Source organism: Aquarana catesbeiana, linkage group LG03, assembly GCF_042186555.1.
Source record: "Aquarana catesbeiana isolate 2022-GZ linkage group LG03, ASM4218655v1, whole genome shotgun sequence".
Taxonomy (NCBI): domain Eukaryota; kingdom Metazoa; phylum Chordata; class Amphibia; order Anura; family Ranidae; genus Aquarana; species Aquarana catesbeiana.
The window spans coordinates 497,485,811-497,508,797 of NC_133326.1; the positions used below are offsets into that span (position 1 = coordinate 497,485,811).

The following is a 22,987-nucleotide window of genomic DNA, read 5'->3' on the forward strand; positions in this document are numbered from 1 at the left end:
AAGTCTGGAACCACCAGGACTCTTCCTAGAGCAGGCCGCCAAGCCAAACTGAGCTATCGAGGAAGAAAGGCTTTAGTCAGGGAGATGACCAAGAACTCGATGGTCACTGTGACAGAGCTCCAGCGTTTCTCTATGGAGAAAGGAGAACCTTCCAGAAGAACAACCATCTCTGCAGCACTCCACCAATCAGGCCTGTATGGTAGAGTGGCCAGACAGAAGCCACTCCTCAGTAAAAGGCTCATGATTATAGAAAAAGGGAAAAGGAGGGACTTTGGACTTTATAGGCACAGTAATACAAAATCAGTAATTAATACAAAAAGTTTATTTAAGAAAAACATCTAAAAATACAATTCCATAAAAGCCATAATAGATCTATAAACAAATATACTGAAACGAGACCGTTGCTGTGCAGAACCATACAACCACAATACGGAACTTGGAAGATGAGGACGTCATTCCATAATAGTGAAGGTCCGAGGGTATAGCTATACCACAGACAGATGGTAAGGATGTTGGAGTTTCAACATAGAAGTGGGCTCAAAGGCGCATGATAGCCCGCCTGGAGTTTGCCAAAAGGTATCTGAAGGACTCTCAGACCATGAAAAACAAAATTCTCTGCTCTGATGAAACAAAGATTGAACTCTTTGGCCTGAATGGCAAGCATCATGTCTGTAGGAAACCAGGTACCGCTCATTACCTGGCAAATACCATCCCTTTAGTGAAGCATGGTGGTGGCAGCATCATACTGTGGAGATGTTTTTCACTGACAAGAACTGGGAGACTAGTCAGGATCGAGGGAAACATGAATACAGCAATGTACAGAGACATTCTTGATGAAAACCTGCCCCAGATCGCTCTGGACCTCAGACTGGGGCAAAGGTTCATCTTTCAACAGGACATTGACCCTAAGCACACAGCCAAGATAACAAAGGAGTGGCTACGGGACAACTCTATGAATGTCCTTGAGTGGCCCAACCAGAGCCCAGACTTGAACCCGAATGAACATCTCTGGAGAGATCTGAAAATGGCTGTGCACTGATGCTCCACATCCAACCTGATGGAGCTGGAGAGCTCCTGCAAAAAAGAATGGGAGAAACTGCCCAAAAATAGATGTACCAAGCTTGTAGCATCATACACAAAAAGACTTGAAGCTGTAATTGGTGCCAAAAGTACTTCAACAAACTATTGAGCAAAGGCTGTGAATACTTACGTACATGTGATTTTTTTTGTTTTTTATTTTTAATAAATTTGCAAAGACTTCAAACAAACTTCTTTCACATTGTCATTATGGGGTATTGTTTGTCGAATTTTGAGGAAAATAATGCATTTAATCCATTTTGAAATAAGGCTGTAACATAACAAAATGTGGAAAAAGTGAAGCGCTGTGAATACTTTCCAGATGCACTGTAACTTTCTGGCAGCCCTGTCTTAAAATGCTGCTGCTTCACTGCTCCATGGCTGCTGCAGGTAATTCACACTTCCAGGTGTGTGAATAGCTGCTCCTTCCGCCACATGCCATAGATTCTCCTGCCAGTTAGTATGCTGTTACAGGATATACGAGCCAGTGGGAAAATCCATTGCGTATAGCATGGGGAGCAGCTATTTATGCACCAGCAATTGTGAAATACATGTAACAACCAGGGAGAAAGAAATAAGCAGCAGTATTTCCATAGGTTTTTGCCCCATCTGACCACACGATTACCTGCAGTGGCAAGGATGTAGTGAAGCTAGGGCATTTCAAGTCAATGAAACCTGGAAAGTGAATATAGCGCCTCTCCTTTTACAGGGCGGACCTTTTTTGTAAATGACTTTTTGTTGACAGGGTCTCTTTATTCAACTTTACTCTTGCTGAGCAGGAAAATGGACCAGACAGGGTTCCTGTAAATTGGGACAGACAGCGTACCTGTTTGTAACCTTCAACTAAAAGATTTCCTGTCATATCCACTAGGTTACTAAAAGAAGGCCTCGTCTCAAATTTCTCATCCCAACATTTCTGCATAATTTCATATCTGAAAGAAAAAAGATGACCAAACAGCAAAGTTACCAAAAATGTCAAACAGATTACTACCAGTTAAAATACATTCCGGTTAAAGATTGAGATGAAGTCTGTATATGGGAGGTTGAATTCACTGGTGCCTTTTCTCAGGTAAGTTATCCTTGCCATGATTTTGGCCTCTGATCAAAAAAATACTGTATGTGAAGGTATCCACGCAAAATACTTGAAGAGTGTGACACCATTATAAAGGCTTGTGGGCTTCTGTTTGCATCTAAGGGTCTTTTCTATTCCAGTAAATGTAAAAGCAACTCAATGCAGCTTAAAGCCACTCCTTGAGCAACTCAAAAGAAAATCAAAACAACTCAGAACCACCTAAAAGCATATAGCATTTGACTCGCTGTTGAGATGAAGCACACACACATCTGAGCTGAGTCCTAAATATGTAATGAGTAGATCAAATACAATAAAGGGGCCATCTCACTGCCGAATAGGCCAAGATTTAAGAGGTCAGTGAATGATTCAGCTCAATAATGTCCAACCACTACACTGTCCAATTAAATGAGTTTTGGGTGAACTTACCCTTAAGGCCTTGTATACATGGGAATCAGTTTTTGTACAAAAAATGTGCAAAGTTTTCTGCAAGCTTCAAGTGGCCTTTAACCCTTTTGCTTTGCTATAGTATGCTGTGTGTTTACTTGTGTAAATCTGACTGGCTGACTGTAAACTTCCCGATGGAAGCTATTAGGTGGCTTACAGGATCCCTGGAAGTGTGTCCCCTCCTCCTCCCGCATGGCAGGTTTGACCCAATAGAGGTAGGGAGTGACGTCTGTTCACTGATCACCCGTAGCTAGTAAAGACTCAGACGCGACATGTACTTTGTCAATTCCAGTTTCTGCTGTCACTTTTCCTGGCTGATGTGGTAGAAGAAGAAGCTAATGAAGTGCTGGGAAGACTTTGGGGTCTAACAACAGACTAAAGCTGGTCATAGACAGTTCAGATCTTGATCGGTTCAGCAGGAACAGGCCGAAACTCAAACTATGTATGGCCAGGCTGAATGTACCCAAGTAGATCGATAGATCAGCTTGGGTACAACCAGCCTGTTGAATTTTACATGCAAAAATTGCTAGCGGCTGTTATAGCCACTAGCAATAATCACTCTGCTCCTCCTGGCGGGGGCGGCTTCCCATGTCCCTCCCCCTGGCTGTTTTGATGAGGGAATCAAGCGATTTTCTTTCCTGCAACCATGCAACCAAGAAAATCGCTCCGCCTATGGTTGGCTTAACAGTAGTTTGACAAAAGAAACTGGGCAGGGCTGTCAACACTCAGTCCAAAGAAATGTTGTGTGTTGTCAGCCCACAATAGGGCATATCAACAGGTATTTTTCTGTGCTTCTACTGCCTTAGCATATTTGCTTATAGCTTGCCAGAAGCTTTATGAATGCAAAAGATCGCTGTACACTCTGCTCTTATACAAGCTGAAGCCCATGTGAACAAGGCCTTAAAGTGGAACTCCAACCACTACTTTCTTTTAGTGATTGATAGGGTGGGGAAGGGTTAGAACCTCTACCTGCCACAGGAAAAAGAGGGAATCTTCCCAAAGTGATAGTAAATTGTGAATCTAACACCAGTTATTACTGGAACAGGTGTCTACATTGGGAGGTTTCACTATGCAATGCACTACAGTGTAAATGACTCCCAAGGCTAGATTTACACCTGTGTGTTTTCCATTAAAATCAATAAAAGGACACCAAGTGTTGCAATGTATTGTCTGGGATTTGAACACTTGTCATAATGTACATCAATGAGTTCTGATGTATGTCATAGTGCCTTTACATGTGTTGTTATGTGTCAATGTGCATCATGATATGTGTTAAGACGCATCTTTAGGCATGTGTTGAGATGCGTTGGATCATTCACTCCACAAGGCACATAAAAACATGCAGAAAATGCATAGCAACATGACATCAATTTCTCTGTACATGCAACATCAAGTTATTTCTATTTTGATTGCGTTGATGTGTTCTTGTGCATTGGGATGCATAAAAATGTAACATGACTGCATTTTCTTCAACATGCACCAACACACTTGTATAGCATGAACAGGGCACACAGAGATCAATTGTTCTTTCAGCATTGCGTATAGCCTGCAGCTCAACACACCTTTCATGAGTGAGCCCTTACTTCTGTGAAACCGGTAACATTGAGAATTATTGTCATAGTCATCTGACTGGAACATAAGGCTGGCCATACTTTATACAATTTTCCTTTAGATTTACCAAAAACATTTAATACGAGGTCAAACCAAAACATCTCTTTCATTTTGTGTCCTATCAGGCAGGCCCTTGCACTACATAGTTGAAGGTAAATCTAAAGGAAATTGTACAAGAGTGTATATCCTAAAAGGAACACAGAAAAAAATTAAGAATTTATTATAAGCAGGCAGTGGTTTTGTCAAAGGGACATTGGTCAGGTTATTCTGACTTACATTTCCTCTGAAGCGTAAGAAGGTCTTGACATCCGATAGCCTCTCTTTATAGCATTGTAAAACTGCTCATTCATTGGCAGCTCCGGGTAGGGTGTTCCACCTGTAGAGATGATAAAAAGTAGATTTCTTTATGACTGACAGGGTTGCTGAAACCTTTTCAAGTACTGAGAATTTACATTAAGGGGTAATAGAGGGCCAAGATACTTACCTTTCCTGAGAAAATGCTGTTCCAAGCTCCCTCTAGTACTAGACAAGGGACCAAAAGTCTAGGCAATTGGCCACGTGTCTTCATCTGAAGGGGTGGATCTGAGTTCAGATTGGCTGATCCTCTGTTTCAGAAAACATAATGTGACCAAATGCCTAGACATTTGCTCATGTCACAAGCACTAATGTAAGTCTGCAGCACCATGTTTCCCAGGAAAGTACTTCAGGTAATCTATTATTTTTTTTACTAGCAAGACTGTTAATAAAGATTCAAGTTAATCTACAGTAATAGACCTAGTGCTCAGATAAAGCCAGCCAATCAGGGCCTCTGTCTTTACATTGATCCTCCGCTTCAGAGTCATGTCATTCACCCTTCATCAGAAGAATAGAAAATTCACTCAGTAAATGACACAGGAAGTTTAGTGGAAAGAGCGAGAAGCAACAGTCATGGTTGGTCTAAGGGTGGACAGACATGTTATTGTCAGATTCAACAAACGGGCTTTAAGATTTTCTGGGGGAAGAAATCCTTTCCCCCCTTCACCAAAAACAGACAAATCAACCTTTTCACTTTATAAAAGAGAAAACATTTATGAAAAGGTGAAATTCAAAATCTTTTTGCTTACAGTTCGAGCGTTCCATTTTTGGACACTTTCTACAACAGTTTGGGGTTGATTTACTTAATGCAGATAGACTGAGCACTTTGTAAAGTGCAATTGCCCTCTGCAATCACATGCAAGGAAAATTTTAAAAACAGCCTTTTTGCTTGCATATGATTGGATGACGGAATTCAGCAGAGCTTTTCCTCATTTACTAAGCTCTGGAGCAACTGCTCTCGCAGAGTGCAACTGCGCTTTGCAAAGTTCACAGTCTATTTTCCTTTAGTAAATCAACCCCTTTAACTACTTGCCGACCACCCGCCGCAGATGTACTGCGGCAAAGTGGCTCGGTTGCGCAAATCGCCATACCGATACGGTGATTCGTGCACTAGCTTTTGTGGGCGTGTGCACGCTCTGATTGGCCAGCGGGGGAGCCAATCAGCGGGTCCAGCAGGCTCGATGTCCATTGGCCACCCACTATCATTCTCCACAGAGACAGAACGGGGATCTACAGAAGTAAACAAGGTAGATCTCCGTTCTGTCAGTGGATGACACTGAGATCTGTCTTCCTGCTAAGCAGGAAGAAGGATCTGTGTGTTTCCCCAGTCACACAGCCCCCCATACAGTTAGAAAACACAAACAGGGAACATATTTACTCTTTTGTTAACCCCTTCCCTGCCAGTGCCATTAGTACAATGTCAGTGCATATTTTTAGCACTGATCACTGTAATAATGTCACTGGTTCCCAAAAAGGTGTCAAAAATGTCAGTTGGGTGTCCGATCTGTCTGCCGCAATCACTGATCACTGCCATTACTAGTAAAAAAATAAAAATAAATAATAATGACATAAATCTGTCCCCTATTTTGTAGACCCTATAACTTTTGTGCAAACCAATCAATATATGGTGTTCAACCTGTAGGCCCTAGATGATTTGGCATAGTAGCCAATCAGATTCTAAATTCAGCTTGTTCAATTAAGCTTTGACAAAAAAAATCTGGAAGTTGATTGGTTTATATAAAGAGCTGCACAAGATGTTTTGATTTGATGTTGTGAGTTGACAGCCTGTTCATAATGAATGAGCTGACTTAAAGAGTATTTGCAATTTTGCAGCCAAATTGGGATAACAGCCACTTTAAATTTGTTACATGTTCCCATTCCCACAGCATAATAAAAAAAAACAAAAACGATTTAAACATTTCTGATTACCATCTTAATTGCTTTTTTACTTGCTTAAAAGTTCTAACATGCTCTCCCTGCATTGTAACATTTAGGAGGGTTCACACTCTCTGTCCTAACAAAATTTAGAAACGGCCTTCCTGCATTGTATTTTACTAGGGACAAAGACACATGAGACTGTCCCGGAATTCTTAGCCATGACACTTTCTCCTAAGAAACATCTAAAAGGTAAGAAATATACATTTTTTTAGGTATGGTGTGTGACTGGGAACACATAACCAACATATCGTGGAATTTTCTTCAATTTGACTGCAAAAGTGGAAATACACTTTAACACAACACACATTAATGCATGTCATAACAGGCAATAATGCACCACAAAGGATTGGTTTAGTGTGAATGAGCCCTTAAGTAATGTGAGACACAGCAGGCTAGAGGATCACTGTTACTTTTTAGAGGTGAGGGAAGTAGACACCCCATCATGTTATGACATGGACTGTGCCCCATCAAACAGACACTCCGTTTTCTTCCCTTCAAAGCTTTGAACCTGTAAGTGATGAGCATTCCCCCTCTCCACCATACCACCAATAAAAGGACATGTAGTGAGAGAAATAGAAATATATTTTATTGCTGTCCTTCTTCTGAATATACTAGTTGACTGGCTGCCTCTTTTTGCAATATTTTGAGACAATTACCTGGAGAAAGTATACATATCTAGAAAGCCTAAATGCTTGTTTCAACTCAATCAATATGACAGTTTAGAAACTATTTTCAGAAGCAAAGGGAAGAATGTGGGAGTCTCCATACTTCACTACAAGATTTCTTTAGATCAAATAAACATTTTGCATATTTATTTAACTAAATACTACACAGCAACTACAGTGAAGGAAAAAAGTATTTGATCCCCTGCTGATTTTGTACATGTGCCCACTGACAAAGAAAAGATTGGTCTATAATTTTAATGGTCGGTTTATTATAACAGTGAGAGACAGAATAACAACAAAAATATCCAGAAAAACACATTTCAAAAAAGTTATAAACTGATTTGCATTTTAATGAGGAGCTGAGATTAGGAGCACTCCCACTCCTAATCTCAGCTTGTTACCTGTGTAAAAGACACCTGTCCACAGAAGCAATCAATCAGATTCCAATCTCTCCACCATGGCCAAGACCAAAGAGCTATCCAAGGATGTCAGGGACAACATTGTAGACCTACACAAGGCTGGAATGGGCTACAAAAAGCAGCTTGGTGAAAGGGTGACACCAGTTGGTGCGATTATTCGCAAATGGAATAAATGCAAAATAACTGTCAATCTCCCTCGGTCTGGGGCTCCATGCAAGATCTCACCTTGTGGCGTTTCAATGATCATGAGAACGGGGAGGAATCAGCCCAGAAATACACAGGAGAATCTTGTCAATGATCTCAAGGCAGCTGGGACCATAGTCATCAAGAAAACAATTGGTAACACACAATGCCCTGAAGGACTGAAATTCTGCAGCACCCGCAAAGCCCCCCTGCTCAAGAAAGCACATGTACAAGCCCGTCTGAAGTTTGCTAATGAACATCTGAATGATTCAGAGGAGAACAGGGTGAAAGTGTTGTGGTCAGATGAGATCACAATCAAGCTCTTTGGCATCAACTCAACTCACCGTGTTTGGAGGAGGAGGAATGCTGCCTATGACCCCAAGAACACCATCTCCACCGTCAGACATGGAGGTGGAAACATTATGCTTTGGGGGTGTTTCTCTGCTAAGGGGACAGAACAACTTCACTGCATCAAAGAGACGATGGATGGGGCCATGTACCATCAAATCTTGGGTGAGAACCTCCTTTCCTCAGCCAGAGTATTGAAAATGGGTTGTGGATGAGTATTCCAGCATGACAATGACCCAAAACACACAGCCAAGCCAACAAAGGATTGGCGCAAGAATAAGCACATTACGATCCTGGAGTGGCCTAGCCAGTCTCCAGACCTTAATCTCATAGAAAATATGTGGAGGGAGCTGAAGGTTCGAGTTACCAAAAGTTAGCCTTAAAACCTTAATGACTTGGAGAGGATATGCAAAGAGGAGTGGAACAAAATCCATCCTGAGATGTGTGCAAACCTGTGTGCAAATCTGGTAGCCAACTACAAGAAACGTCTGGCCTGACCTCTGTGATTGCCAACAAGGGTTTTTCCACCAAGTACTAAGTCATGTTTTGCGAAGGGGTCAAATACTTATTTCACTCATTAAAATGCAAATAAATGTATAACTTTTTTGAAATGAATTTTTCTGGATATTTTTGTTGTTATTCTGTCTCTCACTGTTATAATACACCGACCATTAAAATTATAGACTGATCATTTTTTTGTCAGTAGTCAAGCGTACAAAATCAGCAGGGGATCAAAGACTTTTTTCCCTCACTGTGCTTCAAAGAACTCTTAACCACTAGGCGTCCGCGCTATAGCCGAAAGACAGCTACAGCGCGGACTCCAATTGCCGGGAGGGCGTCCCTGGATGTCCTCCTGTTCACGTCCGCGTTGCGCGCTCCCGCGGGCGCGCATCGGGGAAGTTTTGTGCTGCCCGTGTCCCTCGGACACAGCCAGTCACAGATCGCCATAAACGGCCAATGACAGCGGCCATTTACAGTGCGATCGCTCTGCCAATGAGAGAGGATCTCATATGTAAACATATGAGATCATCTCTCATTGCCGGCTCTCCCTCCTCACACAGAGACAGCGTGTGAGGAGGGAGAGCGAACCGCTGCGGCGGTAAGTAAACAGAAAAAAAAAAGTGTCAGCACTGTTATCTGTCCTGCCATCTGCCCCTGCCATCTGCCCCTGCCATCTGTCCTGCCATCTGCCCTGCCATCTGTCCCTGCTGTCATGTCCCTGCCATCTGTCCCCAGTGCCATCTGTCCCCAGTGCCACGTATAAGTGCCATCTGTCATCAGTGCCACATAGTGCCATCTGTCATCAGTGTCACGTGTCATCAGTGCCACGTATCAGTGCCATCTGTCATCAGTGTCATCAGTGCCACGTATCAGTGCCATCTGTCATCAGTGTCATCTGTGTCACGTATTAGTGCCATCTGTCATCAGTGCCATGTATTAGTGCCATCTGTCATCAGTGCCACGTATTAGTGCCATCTGTCATCAGTGCCACGTATTAGTGCCATCTTTCATCAGTGCCACATATTAGTGCCATCTGTCATCAGTGCCATTTGTCATCAGCGCCACGTGTCATCAGTGCCACATATTAGTACCATCTGTCATCAGTGTCACGTGTCATCAGTGCCACGTATTAGTGCCATCTGTCAGTGCCATGTATTAGTGCCATCTGTCATCAGTGCCATGTATTAGTGCCATCTGTCATCAGTGCATGTATCAGTGCCATCTGTCATCAGTGCCACATCAGTGCCATGTATCAGTGCCATTTGTCATCAGTGTCACATGTCATTGTCCTGGTTCTCCAGGGCCTTCAAAACTGTAATAGGTAGTCAACAAATTAGATGTGTAATTTATGCTCCTAGAACACTTGATGGCGCTCCCTGCATGTTGGGACTCTGTATGTAGCCAGGCTGTGAAAATGTCCCACACATGTGGTATCGTAATACTCAGGAGGAGTAGCAGAATGTATTTTGGGGTGTCATTTGTGGTATATACATGCCATGTGAGAGAAATAACCTATTACAATGACAATTTTGTGGGGAAAAAAAAAATCTTCATTTTGCAAAGAATTGTGGGAAAAAATGACAACATCAAAAACCTCCCCATGCATCTAACTAAATACCTTGGAATGTCTACTTTCAAAAAAGGGGTCATTTGGGGGGTGTTTGTACTTTCCTGACACGTTAGGGTCGCAAGAAATGAGATAGGCCACCAGTACGTCAGGTGTGATCAATTTTGTATGATTTGCACCACATCTTGTAGACTCTATAACTTTCACAAAGACCAAATAATATCCACTAATTTGGGTTATTTTTACCAAAGATATGTAGCAGTATAAATTGTGGCCAAAATTTATGAAGAAAAATTACTAATTTGCAAAATTCTATCACAGAAACAAAGAAAAATGCGTTTTTTTTTTCAAAATTTTCGGTCTTTTTTCATTTATATCGCAAAAAATAAAAAACCCAGAGGTGATCAAATACCACCAAAATAAAGCTCTATTTGTATGAAAAAAAGGACAAAAAATTCATTTGGGTACAGTATTGTATGACTGAGTAATTGTCATTCAAAGTGTGAGAGCACCGAAAGCTGAAAATTGGTCTGGTCACGAGGGGGGTTTAAGTGCCCAGTTGTCAAGTGGTTAAGATCAGAAATTCATACACAGTTCATACCCAAAGTGAATATCTCCCAAAGAAGGATTCCAAAAGACCACACATCACTGAGAGTAGTGTACAGGTTGTTGAATATACTTTCTGGTGCCATCCATTTCAGGGGAAGGAAAGTCTGAAATAGAGGGAAGAAAATGTTATCTTACTTGTCTATTGGTATACAAATCTATTAGCTGAATGTATTAGTGACTGATAATTGAAGTGAGCTACATGTAAATTTTTATTCACTGGCCGATAACTGCATTGCCATGCTGCACCCTCCAACACTGGTGAAGCTGCATTTTAAAATCTATAATTTGATAAATTCAAACACAAAACTAGATTAAAAAAAAAACTATAATGAAGTTAACATGCATTGTGTAATTCCAAACTTCTGCTTTAACTCAGTCCTAAGTAATTGAGAATGGCTATGTGCAAACCTTGTGGTAAGGACTATTACATAGTATATTATCCAATATTTTACAAATTTCTTTAGAAAAGTGAGCAAAAATGTATCTGAAGTATAGTAGAACCCTATTGAGTTGCTCTAATGAACCCCCAGCAGATAAATTCCAGACCTCTCATACAGCTCCTCATAATGGATATCGATAAAATGGCAGCCTCATGCTATCTATAATAATAAAGACCTTTACAGGAACACTTACATTGCCTTTGGAAATATAGTTGGAGTCTCTGACGATGTCTCTGGCTAGGCCAAAGTCACAGATCTTCACCAGTTTTCCCTCACAGATCAGGACATTCCTTGCTGCCAAATCACGATGAACACACTACGAATTGAATTACAGGATCAGATATTTATTTTTGAATTTCTTATATCCTAATTCTGCACACTTGCAAAAAGCAAAGGTGGCCATACTGATCTCTTGGCTCTGTAGGTGGATTGAGGTCATTCTCAAAAATAATTTACTTGTGTACTGAATTTGTCTTCATATAAGCAGTCTGCCACTTGCAAGGATAGAATGAGGACAATACTAATGCCAGAAACCTATAGGAACACATGTTGATGTTTTTTTTCTTGAGCATTGAGATTATATAGCCAATATTAGCAAGTACTGTAAGTAAATTTTAATGGCCATTAGTTGAGCTCCGTGAATGAATGGAGCTCCGTGTTTTTTGTATTACTGGAATGCAGAAAGCAGCCACGTTTCCAATTTAGGTTTGGGTGACTCTGGCCATAACTTGGGGGTGTGTATGGGACTGAGAGAACAAGGCATTAGTTAGACAAGTATATTCAAGTCCTGGTAGATAGATGCCATGAAGTGTTTTCATGAAGATGCCATGAAGAACACTGAAAATTAATTAAAGCGTATGTAAGCCCTAACAATGAACTTCTCTGGCTTGCTTCTTATTGGACTGTTAAATATACCATTTGGAAGCATTTTGCTAAATCTGTACAAGTGCAAAAACATGCCTGTTGATTCTGCAGGAAATCCAGAGAGGATTTAACTCATACCTCCCAACTTTTTGAGATGGGAATGAGGGACACCTATCAGTAGAAGTATGCAGGCATAGGACACACCCCTTGCCAGGCCCCGTTAAAGGAGAATTGTACAAAGAAAAAACAATATTGGTTAAACCCACAATAGCTTTTTTTACCACTACTATTCCTTTACATTGGCTTTTGGAATTTACAAATGCAGCCATTTAGAAATCAGATGAAATGTTTAATGCTGGAAAACACTTTTTGATACTTAAAAATTGCATTTTATATACATCTATATAGATAAGACCAAAACAAGGGACAAATGAGGAGTAATGAGGGACAGAGGGACATTGCTCCAAATCAGGGACAGTCCCTCGAAATCAGGGACAGTTGGGAGCTATGCTTAACTTCCTGTATTGAGCTGATAATGCTGATAAGCTGATAATGCTACATTGAAATCTCTAACAGTGATCTCTCAAGAACACCTCAACCATATGTTATGGAGAAGAAGAGATGGGCAGGAGATCACAGTTGAAAGTAAAGGTACAAAGCCTGAAGTAAAGTAATGCATCCACCAGATCTAAGAACTGGTAAGTTGCATAACATTACATTATTGGTGTTGGGTTTAGATATATTTTAAAATTAAAAATAACTAAACAAAAAATGTACTAAGAAAAAAACAAAGGCTTCCTACTCTATCAATACTAATTGCCTATCTGGCTCTAGTTATAGCAGCTTTTCTCAATGTTTTTACACCAGAGGAATCCTTACTATCATGTTCAGGTCTCAGGGAACCCTATTTATTTTTTTTATCTACAGTTTACGGTTCATTAGTAAGATCATTAAGTTATGGATATAATAATAAAATTAAGAATGTGGTTTACCTAGTGTAATAACACTCCGGGTGGATAATTTGTACCACCCTCTGACACATATGATAAAATCATTTTCGGAAATAATAATAAGATTAAAAATAATGATGTGCAGAAAATTAAAAAAGAGAGATTTCATTTGATTGGTGGTCAGTGGAGAAATACCTAATTTCATTCATTGTCAGTGTAGGGTTCCCTTACATTGGGGGTCAGTGGGAAATGTGTTCTCTCACATTTTAGTCAGCAACACAGATTCCCCCTGAACTATATTCAGTGAGAGGAAGAATGCCCCTTCTTTCTCTCACTATTGGTGGTCAACTATTTAATTGGTGATAAGAAAATAACATTGCCCCACTTACTATGGGGTTAAAGGGGAAGAATTCCAACCTCACCAGCAACTAAAAAGATCATTGGTGTCATTATTATTATTATTATTATTATTATGCCACTGGTTCTGCCAAGTGACATTGAGCCCAGAACTTTGCAGGTACCATCAAATTGGAGGTCAATCCGCCATTGTAAAGGAACCCCTAACAAACTCAGGAGGAACCCAAGGTTTCAATGGAACCCTGGTTGAGAATGACTGAGCTATAGTCTTTTCTAAATCATGGTTCCTGGACAAGCATACCACCAGAGAAGTCAGAGCGGAGTCAAAACTCCTAATATCCATATCCATCGTTCTGGGTCAGCGACTAACAGCATAAACCATTGGTTCTTCACCAGTTCTTCATAGCATTTTTAGAAGACAGGGTCAGCAGTGCCAGTCTATATGTTACCTCAGAACAGGTTCTCTTTATGGTTGCAGTTTTATAGATAGCATCACCAAAGGAAATGCTAAGAAATATGCAAATAAATGGCAATAAGCCGTCTGTCATCCAAACGCAATACTACAAGTCAGTGAATACATTATTAATCTGATATGATGTTTAAAGAGAAGTGAAAAAAACTTACATTCTTTGAAGCAAGAAATTCCATTCCATTAGCGACTTGGTAGCTAAATCCAATTAAATCAGTATAACTGAGGATCGGAGATTCATTTATTAAGGTGGAATAATTGGTCCTTTCATGAGCTTCATTAAAAAGAAAGAAATGTAATTAGTTTGTTATTTATACGAATAACTGGTGTTGGGAGCCAATTTGGATGGCACATCTGTAAGATAAGAGAAGTGAGCTTCTCTCTGTAAAACATGGATTTTTTTTAAGTGAACCTGGTATTAATGTTAAACTTTTAGGGTTGATTTACATTCATGTGCTGTGGCAATGCACTTTACTGATGCATTGCAGTGCCATTCATTTTGATTAGCACCCCAATAAATCAAGGCATATGCAACACTCTGCAGTGCATGGCATTGCAGTGCTTGTGGCAAAAATAATTTGACATATCCAGTTTTTAAGTTTGTGTTTATGCATCTGAACAGCCCATTAATTTCAATGGCCTGGTTTAATGCAATGCCTGTTAACGCATGACAAAATACACATGCTTTAATGCACTGCTCAAATGTGAATGGGCCCTAAAAGTCTTCATTAAGAGCAAAAAACCGCAAGGGGGCCGTAATTAGGACAAAAGAACTCTCCTCTGTGTTACTCTTTTATAGCTGAACCCCAGGCAAACACACATATAAAATACGTATTAGAGCTGATTTACCTGACAAAGGAATTAATATATCTGTCTATTCAGACCTGAGGTTTACAAAGTCCTTCCAGCTTATGACTGACAGTGAAAGAATATGCAGGACACTGATGAGCTTATATCCCTATCACTCTGTTCTTTTCTCCTAAAAACATTGCACTGTAACACAACTGTGCTGCATCTTCCTCCCCAGTCTAAGCTCTGCTGTACTGAGACAGCAAGAGGCTGATACTAAAGATAATTTAAATACTTACACTGCTTGCATCTAATAAATACATTTCATAATGCACTGTATTTTTAAATACAGAACTGCATTAATTTGTGTCTGAAATTTGGTGGCCAAAAAGGCTAATCTCATTGGATTAAAGGATAGCAGTTGGTTCTAACTGGCTTGAACTTTTAAAGATAATTTTCAAGCAAATACAGGTACATAGATAAATGTACATATGTGGGGGCTGTTTCTCCTGCTGAAGCATTTGTATTTCTGTCCATACAGACATCAGATTTACACAGCTCAGTATTGTCTGCCTGATCTAAAATGTTCTGCTGCAGTAAAGTAATAGTTATAAGTATTATCCATCCCCCAGAGAGTGAAAAAAAAAGTAGCAGACTGGTGAGCTAATCTGGTTGTCACTCTGCTCCCTCCTCCTACCAGCATGCTCATTGTCATTACATGAGCATTGCAGCACAAATGACTGGCTCCTTGTGCTGCTTCTCCTTCCCCAGTGTGAACTCTGCTGTACAAGGATTGGCAAGAGGCTGATACCAAGTCAAGTTTGGGTACTTACAATGATTACTTTTAATGATGTATTAATGAATAGATATCTGCATTAATTTGTATCCTATACATCTGCCTAATGTTTATCTTTAAAATTGCCTTCTACTGGTTTATTGCAATACATGAACAATTCTTAGAAAAAAAACTTCCTGAAATATGGTCTATTTTTCCTAAGAAATAAAGAGCTAATAGAATATGTAACCTCGTGGGTTTTACATTTGTGGTTTTATTTGAAGAAGCTTGATGTCCACTGACCGGAAGTGGAGTAACTCTCCAGCTCATATGTGGTTCCATAACCAGATGGCTCAATCTCTGCATATTTTATGTCTTCTTTGAGGTCCAGCATAGGTACATAGTAGATATCATCTTTGCTCATGTCCATGTAACCTCCATCACAGTCTATCGGGATTGAAAAGTTACTGGAAAGATAAAACATGAATATATATAAATATAAATACACATTTAAAGTGAAAAATCATATTTGAAGTGCATTCTTAAAGAGGAAGTCCAAAAAAAGCAGGCAAATAACTAGTCATAACTAGTATTGCCTACGGTCTCTCTTCAACTGATTGAATTTTAAATGGAAAGTAAAGCTGTAAAAAAAAAAATGATCAAGCTCAGGTCTAATAATACTTATTTTTTAGGTAAATACAAAATATTTTGTTTTCTCATTTTCATCCAGCAGGTGGAGCTCTGGTTTCTACATATTTTTCAGGGTACTTATTTCAGGGTCTTCATATTTGCTAGCTAAAAACAAAAACACAAAAGCTTGTTTACATACCTTATAGCTAAACTCAGCCACTTTCTAAACTAGTCTGGATTACTAGGGAGTTCCGGGAGCATTGCTTTTGCTATACTTCCGGGGCTCAGATGCTGGACCTAGAATCATATGCCGCCGCTCTGCCGTCACCACCCCCCCCTCCCCCTCCTTCTAATTACAAAGTGCTTTGTATTATGTGAACCCATTCACAAAATACAAAGCCTACTGTGAATGGGCAGCAGATTAGAGGGGCAAGCAGAGATGCTCTGTAGGAGAAGGCAGTGTCTCTCCTGTGAACACCGCTGGGAGTGTAGCAATAGCTGTACTCCTGGCACGCAAAACTGTCAGATGTAAATGAAAGAGATAAGTCCATGAAGTGGCATGCACCTAGATAGAGTTTACCTATAGTAAGTTAGCAGATGAAAATGGCTGAATTCCTGGAATTCAGCTTTAATAACTCAAATTCCATTATATTTACACAAATTAATGAGTCCAACCCTTTCCCTGCTTGCCTGTTAAAAGAATTCTGAACAAAGTTTCATTGAGACTAAAAAGAAACAGCTTCTGTGCTTCTCTTTGGAAAGCTCATATTACACTGCAACCATGCACATAGCTCCCAACTGTCCCTGATTTCAAGGGACTGTCCCTGATTTGGAGCAATGTCCCTCTGTCCCCCATTTGTCCCTCATTTTGGTCTGATCCATATAGTTGTACATAAAATGCACTTTTTATCTTTCAAATGTGTTTCACAGTGCTAACTCTTTCATCCAATTTCTAAATTGCTGCATTTGTACATTTTAAAAGCCAATATAAAGGGATAGTAGTGGTAAAAAAAAAAGTCCTTGTGGATTTAATTAATCTTTTTTTTGGTTAATTCTCCTTTAAGGGGGTGTGGCAGGGGGTGTGTCCTATGCCTACATATGTTTGTTAGTAGGTGTCCCTCATTCCCATGTCAAAATGTTGGGAGGTATATACACTCTATTAAATGTGTATGTATATGTCAGAGATGATAAATAGTAAAGTAAAAATGTAAAACACCAGTTTTTAAGCCTTAAACCATAAGGTAAATTAAAATTGATTCTTATTCTTTCTATGTTTTAATATTCTCTTTTTTACTATGTTGTACTATTTTCTTTTAAATGCAAGGTCAGGAACTGGACTTTTTTAGTTGAAAAAAAAACCTTAGCTGTGAAAATCAATCTGTGCAGTGGGGCCATCCCCAGATTTCCCCAGTGGTCATATGTGTAAAGGCCTGCCAACACCTTGGGAGCACCGGAGATTGCCAGGGAAGCAAGAAATATGGCAAAATCTTTGCCTATGCTTACCCCCCTAGGTAGAACAAGCCTTTAATTCTAGCTGTGCGATGGTGGCCCCATTGTATAGGTAAATTTTACAGTAACGCCAATTACAGCTTTATTATACATCTACGGCCAATATAAATGTATATCTTATTACCTTTTTGTTAAAAGGCCTGTAATGTTGATCAGGGGACATTCTGTGCATATGGAAGAAATGTAACCATTTGTCAAAGCCCAAATCCAGTCAAAAGTTTTTTTTTTTTGCTTTGCATAGAGTGGGGAATAATCAGAACCTCTGTCAACGTGTTATCGATGTTCATATTTGGGAGATTTCTTCCCACTTTCTATCTCTTTTATGGAGACATGGCTGTAGTTGGCAAAGAATTTATTTATTGCAACTTGCACCTGTAGAAGTGTTCTTATTACTTCATTTCGGATGACCTCCAAGCAAAACAATGTTATCTTTCTTGTGTGAAATACTGAGCTCATCAATCCACCATGTACTGGAAATTAAAGAGGAACTGCAGTCTGCTCATATAATTTGTAATAAAAAACATCTTTGCCATTCTGAAGCTTCCCTTCCTCTGATTCTGTACTTGCCAAATATGCTGCAGAAATTTCCCTCCACTGTGTCTGGCTGCAATCCTTTAAACTGTGGGCAGCTGAAGCTGCTGTCTGTTCACTTCCTGGATTAACACAGACACACAGAGGTACACCTCCAGCTCTGCAGCTCTCATTGGCCCTCTTATGACTTATCCACCCTCCCTTCCTGGCAAACTCACGAGAGTGAGACAGAGAGAGCTGTGCGTGATGTCATAAGCCTAGAATTTTTTCCAAACAGGAAACAGGAAGTGGGCTGTATAAGGTATTTACTGGCAGAAAAAAATGTTTTACTATCCAAAGTTAAAAAAACAAGGACAGAAGATTTAATAGCTGGAAAGTTGAAAAAATGACTGAAGTTCCACTTTAAAGAAGGCAGACATGTTAAAATCTAGCCTGCATGACAACCAAAGCCCCCCCCCCCCCCATACACACAGTGGAGGAGTAAATATAGATACTAAATCAGGGGCGTAAATAAGGGGGGAGTCAGGGGGGTCCAAGACAGCAGGGGAGGGCCGCTGCATTCTCAGCCAATATGGTACACAAGGGTTGTCCATCACTCCAACTAAATCGTCCCATGGGCTTCCTGTCTTAGTAGGTGCAGGATGAAGTGGCTCTGATGTGGGTAGAAGTCTGAACACAAGATTCAGAACTTCATGCAGTGAGTGAAGGTCCTGCAGTGATCGAGCTGAGGGAGGAGAAAGCGTTTTGCCCCAGCCGAACAACAGAGAGCTCCAGACGTGCCTGTTCCCCCCTCTGATAACACCTTGTAATATCACCCATATCCCTGTCCTTTTACCAGGGTGACTGTCATCACATTAAAAGGACAGGAATATGGGTGGCATTACAATGGCTGTTGTTAGGCAGACCGGCTGCACTCCAGTAGTTTAATATACAAAAGTCCTTAAAAATACAGCAATTACAGTTAAAGTAGGGGCATAAAACTGCTGATACTTTTCACGCTGAACTAGCATTATGAGTAAGTGCCAGTTTACCGTGAAACACATCAACAGTTTTCTCCCTCTACTTTCACTGTGATTTCTGTTTTCGTAAGGACTTTTTGTATATTACAAAGTGACTACTGGTGGGCAGCTGTCTGGAGTTTCTATTTTCTTATGAACTGAGGCGGCGACCAGCAAATGTGAGTGACAGATTGGTGTGGACCAACCTGGAGCAGTGTTCATCTTTTTATTATTAGGCTGGATTCACACTATCCAAAGCTCTAAAAAGTCAACCACAATGGGTCACTTTTCAGAGTGCAGCTAAAAAGCTGCTGTCAGGTATTCAGGAGGTGATCCTGTCACCCCCCCTCAATGCCTGTTTTTCTTTGCCAAGTGGCAGTTTATAATGAGGCTAATGTTACCCATAGATGATTGTTGAGGGGCAGTAAAACTGGGTCCTCCACACCGTGTTTTAACTCCCCCCACCCCCCCCCCACGCCACCCATGTGAAAGAGGTCTTAAAGGGGGAAGAATTATCTGTCTGCAAGTGTTGATCTTATACCAACCAGTCGATGACTGTGCATATTGTGCTTTATACACTCCTGATGTCTGTACTCCGTACATTATGTATTCCTGACCTCTGCACTCTGTGCGTTACACAGTCCTGAACTCTGCACTTCGTACGTTACCCACTCATGAGCCATTCACTCTGTACATTATATACACATGATGCCTGCTCTCTATACATAACACACTTCTAACCCCTGCACTCTGTATGTAGGCCTAAGCTTTAAGTTTCACCCACTGGTAATGCAATTTTGCCACACCCACATGCTGCTTCATAATACTTCTCTGGGTGCCCAAGAGGGGGCCCTGCCATGCAGTCTGTACAGGGCCCCATGTGCCCAGTCTGACAGACTGACCTCTTTGGAAACCAGATATTGAAGCCTAACTCCTTGTCTACTGTTTGCTTCATTAAAGTTGTGCCTGCTGGGGAGTAGTATATACACACAGTTTGTCACAGCATGTCATGTGTGCTGTATAATTAGTGTCCTCCAGGGGCTCTAGGGGCAGGAAGTGTATTCAAAAGCTTACAAAGCTATACAAGTTGAAAAAGAAACATGTCAATTAGGTTCAACCAATATAAAAAATGAGTAAATAAATACATACATATATTAGAAACCTGAATATACAGAACACTTTATTTTCCCAGTTGCTCCAGAGGAAGGCAAAAAACTCCTACAAAGCATGCTTCAATTTGCTTCAGCAGGTGGAAAAATGCTTTTTAATCTCCTAATGCAGGAAGAAATTAAATACTGTATATAAAGTATTTTATCTGGAGTTGGTCTTTAATACACAGCAGTGTTTAGAAGGCTTTCCTTGTCGTCACTCGCTTAATCCCATGTACCGCTTAGTCAATGTACATTTATTACCAGCATCACAAATGTGTATAAAACCCTTTTCACACTGGGGCCGCCCATGTGTTCGTGGTAAAGCGCCACTTGCTTTACCGATGTTTAAGCGCCGCTTTTCGGCCACTAGCGGGGTGCTTTTACCCTCAAAAAAGGGGTTAAAACCTCCCGTGTTGCGGCGCTTCCGAAGCGCTGCCCATTCATTGCAATGGGCAGGGGCATTTTGGGAGCGCTGTATACAGCACTCCCAAACCGCCCCAAAGATGCTGCTGGTAGGACTTTATCTAATGTCCTGCAAGCGCACCGCCCGCATGTTAAAGCACTCATTATAATATATAGGAGGCAGTTTTCAGGCACTTTACAGACGCTATTGCTAGCGCCAAAACGCCTGAAAATTGCCTCAGTGTGAAAGGGGTCCAAATGTTTTTGAAATAATTCAATCTTGATTTCCAATTACAAAGTATATGTGTTATTAGATTCTAGACTGTAAGCTCTAACGAGCAGGGCCCTCTGATCCCTCCTGTATTGAATTGTATTGTAACTGTAATGTCTGCCCTCATATTGTAAAGCGCTGCACAAACTGTTGGCGCTATATAAATCCTGTATAATAATAATAATAATAATATTAGCTGCAAAACCTCTACAATGAATTTATTAATGCATTTCTTTAAAAAAAACAGAAGCACCCTTGACCTCTATAGCTTCAATAATCGTATGTTTTAATGTGTTGGCATTTGAATTACCTATGAAATATCTAAACTCCTATTTGCATTCACTAGTATGAATGATGGAAGTAAAGATTACCTTGACATCCTCTCTCCAGTGGAAGTGTTACTGTAGACCTCGTTCTCTTTCCTACTTTTGTCAGCATAGTACTGCAAGAAGGTGTGTTTGTTTCTGTGTAAATAATCCACCAGGTCTCCGAATCTGCAGTATTCTGTCACTATGTAGATCGGTCCTGGTAACCCAAGAAATGGTACATCTTAAATATGATATAGCACACATAGGAAAGGAATCTTTACTGTAAGAGTAGTAAGGATGTGGAATTCTCTTCCACAGGCAGTTGTTTCAGTGGGGAGCATCGATAGTTTAAAAAAAACTATTAGATAAACACCTGAATGACCACACCATACATTGATATACAATGTAATACTGACATATAATCACACACATAGGTTGGACTTGATGGACTTGTGTCTTTTTTCAACCTCACCTACTATTTAACTATGTATATGGCCCCCATTGCCCCAAATGACCAAGGCAGCACTTATTAAAAAGTAATACATTTACAAACCCATCCTGCCTGTGGTTAACAACTGAATCTTACTTTCTCGAAGAACTCATCCCTACACAGTTACTACCTTTAGTATTATGTCCACTTCTCTTTACATTGTAAGCACAAGCAGGGCTCTCCCTAACCCTCTTGACTTAAATTATATTGTAACTGTACTATCTCTCCTTACTTTGTAAAGATCTGTGGAAACTCTCTGTGCTATTTAAATCCTGTATAATAATAGTAATATTAATAATAATAATAATAATAATGTGTATGCTGTGCCCATATGTTTTGTTTAGGCATGTGACGTATTTTTTTTTTTTTTTAATATTTTTTTCTTTTTGCATGTTTTTACACATTAATGTTTATTTTTATAAATAATATCTTATTCATTCAGTTTTACTAAACCTATGATGTTATAAGGGAAATTATTAAAAAGTTCAACTTAATTGCACAACGTTTTGTGCTAGCATGTCCAGCCATTCAAAAGAAAGGGTACAAATGATTTTAGATTGTCTATACTGCAATACCAGATACCACCAGGAGAGGTAAATATGTTATATTATCCAAGTAACGTGGGATGAAAAGCTCTTTCTAATACTAATGCCCCGTACACACGATCAGACTTTCTGACAACAAAACCGTGGATTTTTGTTCGAAGGTTGTTGGCTTCAACTTGTCTTGCATACACACGGTCACACAAATGTTGGCCAACAATTACCAACATGGGAACGTGGTGACGTACAAGACGTACGACGAGCCGAGAAAAAAGAAGTTCAATAGCCAGTGCGGCTCCTTCTGCTTGATTCCGAGCATGCGTGAACTTCTGTGCGTTGGACTTGTGTACACACGTTTGGAAATTCCGACAACAAAGTTTTGTTGGTGGAAAATTTGAGAACCTGCTAGCCAACATTTGTTGGCGGAAAGTCTGACAACAAATGTTCAATGGAGCATACAGTACACACGGTCAGACTTTCAGACAACAAGCTCACATCCAACATTTGTCGTCGAAAAATCCGATCGTGTGTACGGGGCATTAGTCTACATGAACACAAGCATACTGTATGAAATATGCTGCCAGAATATGGCAGAAATAATGCTTCTAATGTTGCATATTTATTCATACGTGCGTATTCTAGCCACTGGAATAAATTTGCGTGCAAATGCACAAGTTTATGTGTGTTTAAGAGTGTACGGGCATAAATTAGATTATTATTTCT

At 40.2% G+C, this 22,987-nt stretch overlaps 1 protein-coding gene across 2 annotated transcripts in view; it reads right to left on the minus strand.

Annotated features, from left to right (window-relative positions):
• The window catches only part of PDGFRB (platelet derived growth factor receptor beta), a 207,980-nt gene that overhangs the window by 12,045 nt on the left and 172,948 nt on the right, over positions 1–22,987 (minus strand). For both annotated transcript variants that reach the window (XM_073621081.1, XM_073621080.1), the window contains 7 exons: positions 21,296–21,449; positions 15,736–15,899; positions 14,024–14,142; positions 11,422–11,544; positions 10,781–10,892; positions 4,481–4,580; positions 1,904–2,009 (listed from right to left, as the gene is read on the minus strand). In XM_073621081.1, coding sequence (XP_073477182.1) covers positions 1,904–2,009; positions 4,481–4,580; positions 10,781–10,892; positions 11,422–11,544; positions 14,024–14,142; positions 15,736–15,899; positions 21,296–21,449 — 878 coding nt within the window. The remainder of the gene's footprint in view (positions 1–1,903; positions 2,010–4,480; positions 4,581–10,780; positions 10,893–11,421; positions 11,545–14,023; positions 14,143–15,735; positions 15,900–21,295; positions 21,450–22,987) is intronic.